Source organism: Electrona antarctica (genome assembly GCF_951216825.1).
Source record: "Electrona antarctica genome assembly, chromosome: 6".
Taxonomy (NCBI): domain Eukaryota; kingdom Metazoa; phylum Chordata; class Actinopteri; order Myctophiformes; family Myctophidae; genus Electrona; species Electrona antarctica.
The window spans coordinates 58,482,110-58,486,998 of record NC_136811.1 but is presented as its reverse complement, the minus strand read 5'-3'; the positions used below and the strand labels follow the sequence as shown (position 1 = coordinate 58,486,998).

Here is a 4,889-nt window from a genome sequence, read left to right as displayed (position 1 = left end):
TGTTGCGTTTTGTGTGTTTTCTTGAAGAAATCTCAAGCGCTTAGCGGTGTTTGTGTTTGAACAACGAACCTGGTGAAGAAATATATTCAGTTGTTTTGTTGTCATCTCAAACCTACGGGGCAGGGCTGTGCAGGTAGACCACATGACATGTCCCCTACGGGGCAGGGCTGTGCAGGTAGACCACATGACATGTCCCCTACGGGGCAGGGCTGTGCAGGTAGACCACATGACATGTCCCCTACGGGGCAGGGCTGTGCAGGTAGACCACATGACATGTCCCTAAAATATATCATTTAAATAAATAAATAAAATACAACTATGTTTGGCATCTTGAATTAACTTCACTTGATTAACCCATTTAGACCTAAGTAGTTGGATTCTACAAATGTCTTCTAAATCCTGACAGTTTTCTGAAAACCCATGTTTCTATGTCAGTGGTGCAGTGCTCAACCTTTTTCATGTCAAGGACCCCTAGAATTATCTGTAATTGGCTGCCGACCCCCATCTAAAGATATGATGTTCCATGGACCCCCCCCCCCGGAGGGGCAAGGAACTGGTTGGAATAACGTGAATAACGTGTTCCTTCCTCCTTCCACCAACCAGGGAAACTCCCCCCTGTCAGGTGTAAAGGAGCGACTTGGACACTCAGGCATGAAGGAAGCATGAGTTCAAGTCCGTTGCTCTCCCCATGTCCCCCATATATGGGGACTAGGTTGGCAGAGGGTGTGTAGAGCCCAGGATCACATTAGATAATTGACACAGGGGTGAAAAATGGGTTACAAAATCGTGGGATAAAAATTATAAGTAAAAAAAAAAAAAAGAATAGCAGACCTACAAGCTCATAGCGCGGTGCCGAGCTATGAGCTTGTAGGTCTGCTATTTTTCAATACCTAAAGTAGCCTATAACATAATGCTTTAAAACACCAAAAGGGGTTCCCGCCCAAAATGTGTCCATAGACGTCAAAAAGGGAAGCTCAAACCCACAATGCAATCATTTTGTTTTCGAGAGTGTTTTGTCAGTAACAAGTTGTATAGAAAACCCCTACCAATTCCATTCCCCTCTATTTCCCATTCCAAGTGCGTTTTCCTAATATGTAAGCATTTTCAGCAATGGGATAATATATATACAGTATATATATATATATATATATATAAATATAAATGAAAAATAGTTTTTTCATAACAAACTGGATCCTTTAAAGTTACAGCAGTGGTTTTCAACCCTTTTCACGTCAAAGTCCATATATATTTATCATCTGAGCCACGGACCACCATTTGATGACCTTTAGCCTCTCGGACCCAAAACTAAAGAATATTTAGTCGATGTTGTGCTCAATTCCATCCATGCTGTATTGATGTTGGTACCATTAGGAGAGACAACAAACATTCTCTAACTTCTTGTAAATTAAGTAATGCAGATGTTTAACAATAATTGAACTCTTGAAGGTGTAAAATGTGCATTTATGCATTTTACACTTTCAAGAGTTAAAAATCTATGAGGGTCCATTTGGTTACCAACTCTATGAGGGTCCATTTGGTTACCAACTCTCCATTTAGCTGTATGCATGGGGACCACCTGGAACCCCCTCAAGGACCACAGGTGGTCCCCGGACCACATGGGGACCACCTGGACCACCTGGAACCCCCTCAAGGACCACTTGGACCACCTGGAACCCCCTCAAGGACCACCTGGAACCCCCTCAAGGACCACAGGTGGTCCCCGGACCACATGGGGACCACCTGGACCACCTGGAACCCCCTCAAGGACCACCTGGACCACCTTGGACCACCTGGAACCCCCTCAAGGACCACAGGTGGTCCCCGGACCACATGGGGACCACCTGGAACCCCCTCAAGGACCACCTGGACCACCCTCAAGGACCACCTGGACCACCTGGAACCCCCTCAAGGACCACCTGGACCACATGGGGACCACCTGGAACCCCCTCAAGGACCACATGGGGACCACCTGGAACCCCCTCAAGGACCACCTGGACCACATGGGGACCACCTGGAACCCCCTCAAGGACCACAGGTGGTCCCCGGACCACATGGGGACCACCTGGAACCCCCTCAAGGACCACCTGGAACCCCCTCAAGGACCACCTGGACCACATGGGGACCACCTGGAACCCCCTCAAGGACCACCTGGAACCCCCTCAAGGACCACCTGGACCACATGGGGACCACCTGGAACCCCCTCAAGGACCACAGGTGGTCCCCGGACCACATGGGGACCACCTGGAACCCCCTCAAGGACCACAGGTGGTCCCCGGACCACATGGGGACCACCTGGAACCCCCTCAAGGACCACTGGTGGTCCCTGGACCGCTGGTTGAAAACCACTGAGTTAGATAATCACAATGTGAAAGAAAAAAAAACACCCGTGTGAAGTGAGGGGCGCTCTTATCATTTTACATCATCATACATCATCTCATGAACAACTGAATTCATGTGATTGGTTTAGCCGATTTGCTCGTCTACACATGATGTACATTTTCCCTTCATTGTCAAAGTCAAATATGAGATGTGGGGGACAAAAAATCTGTATGTAGGAGGGGGGCTAGCGCCCCTCAAAAAGTACGAGGATAGGTAGGTAGCCACCGGGTGGCGTCGTTTCCCCACAGGTCGTGTTGTTTCCATCATGGCGGAGGACAGTGAGTCTGCAGCCAGCCAGCAGAGCCACTGGGTGGCGTCGTTTCCCCACCGCCTGTGTTGTTTCCATCATGGCGGAGGACAGTGAGTCTGCAGCCAGCCAGCAGAGCCTGGAGCTGGACGACCAGGACACCTGCGGGATTGACGGAGACAACGAGGAGGAGAATGAGCACATGCAGGGGTGAGCGTTGTGGTCCCGGCTCGGTACGGTAGGGTAGGGAGTCAGGGACCCCCCCCAGGTACCGGTACCGGGGGGGTCCGGCGCTGTGTAGCTCTGTGACAGGCCGGCTGTGGAGGCTGTTGTGTCGGGGAGGAGGAGGAGGAGAGGAGCGGCGCCGCGTTGAGCCCACACCGGTGACCCTGTCGCAGTCTGTGACCGGCAGGGGTCGCTGTTACACGACTTTGTCAGTGGTTTTCATGCGCTTTTCATATCGAGGTCCGTTATTTATTTCGGAATTTAAAGCTGCTATAAGCAATAATATGTACAAATGTTAATGACCTTTTTAAAAAAGAAATTGGGAGCGTTTTACTCATTGCTGGCTGTCTGAATACCAAAAAAAGGTAATTACAATTTTGACATATTGCTTATATTATAGCTACTTTAAGCCACGGACCACCATTTGATGACATTTAGCCTCTTAGAAAACGAAAGAATATTTTCTTGTTGTTGAGATAAGACGTTGTGCACTATTCCATGCTGTATTGATGGAATGGTGTTGGTACCATTAGGAGAGATAACAGGCACACGTTGATCAAAATTACAATTCTTCTACATTATCTAATTGTAGACTTGTAAATGTAAATTAAGTAATGCAGATGTTTAGTCTCAAGAGTTAATGATATAGTAATAATAAGGGTCCATTTGGTTACCAGCTCTCCATTTAGCTGCATGGGGACCACCTGGAACCCCCTCAAGGACCACTGGTTGAAAACCACTGCTTGCTACTGCCGCCAATTTGTTTTGGAATTGATTTTGATAATTAATTAGTAGGTACATGGAATATAGGCTCAAATAAGATTGTTGTTCCCCCCTCGCGCGGTAGGTAAACACTACAGTATAAGGAATGAAACGCGTCCATGGTTTATTCTAAGCTGTGGGATATGCCCATAGAGTATATATATAAGGATATGCCCCCAAATAAATAAACGGCAAAAAACAGCGACGTAGTCTCTAGCGAGTCACTGCATTCGGTAGGTCACCAATGTGAGTGTAACTGCACAGTAGCCTAGCAACATTAGCTATGATACAACACCTCTGTAGTCTGTAGACAGACTGCACATCATCATCATCTCTGTCTGGAGCAGCATTCATTCATTCAGGACAGACGGAGACCTTAAGAGACGTTATGAAGTCCATCCATATGCCATGCATTACAATAACATCATGACTGTACTGTCTGTACTGTAGGCTACTGTACTGCTGCAGACTATAGCAGATCTATGTAGATGTAGACATAATAAACTCCATAGCTCAGTGGCTCACAAACCTTTTCATTTCAAGGACCCCCAAACTGACACCAATTAGCCCCGCGGACGCCCATTAGAAAAGGTATGCCAGGGACCCCCATAAGAGAAGATTTTTACGGCTCTAGCAGTGATTCTCAACCAGTATAATTTCAAGGACCCCCCCAGTTTGACATGCATTAGTCTACGGACCCCCATTTAATGGCATTTCTATCTCTGGGACCCCCAATTTATATTGTAAAATCAATGTTAATTTAAGTCAGAGTGTACAAATGCGGGTCCATTTGGTTCCATTTGTAGAGTTACAGACCCATAAGGGTCCATTTGGTTCCAAAATATCATTTAGCTGGGGACCCCCTGGAACTGCCTCAGGTACCCCTGGGGGTCCCCGGACCCCACTTTGGGAACAACTGCTAGTTTCATAATTGCCTATATCCCACTGTTAAGGCTATTTAGCTTACGTATGATTAATCCATGATGACTATTTCTCTTTTTAATGTAGCCAGCTATTTGATGTATTAAAATGTTTTTATTTTATTTTCATTCTTGCTTACTGTAAATCGCTCTGGATTAAGATTAAGAGGGTCTGTTAAATGCCTGAATTTTAAATTGATCTACAAGCTATATTAGTTTCTGTTCTAAGTATAGCTTAATTACTACATGTTGGTAAGCAGCTATCATGTGATGGAGAGGGACTTATATATTTGTACATGTTGGTAAGCAGCTATCATGTGATGGAGAGGGACTTATATATTTATACATGTTGGTAG

At 46.3% G+C, this 4,889-nt stretch overlaps 1 protein-coding gene across 1 annotated transcript in view; it reads left to right on the top strand.

The window, feature by feature from the left end:
- Positions 1-2,726: 2,726 nt before the first annotated feature.
- The window catches only part of nmt2 (N-myristoyltransferase 2), a gene marked incomplete at its 5' end in the record, with an annotated part of 27,219 nt that continues 25,056 nt past the window's right edge, over positions 2,727-4,889 (top strand). The window contains one exon of the mRNA XM_079503894.1: positions 2,727-2,836. Coding sequence (XP_079360020.1) covers positions 2,727-2,836 — 110 coding nt within the window. The remainder of the gene's footprint in view (positions 2,837-4,889) is intronic.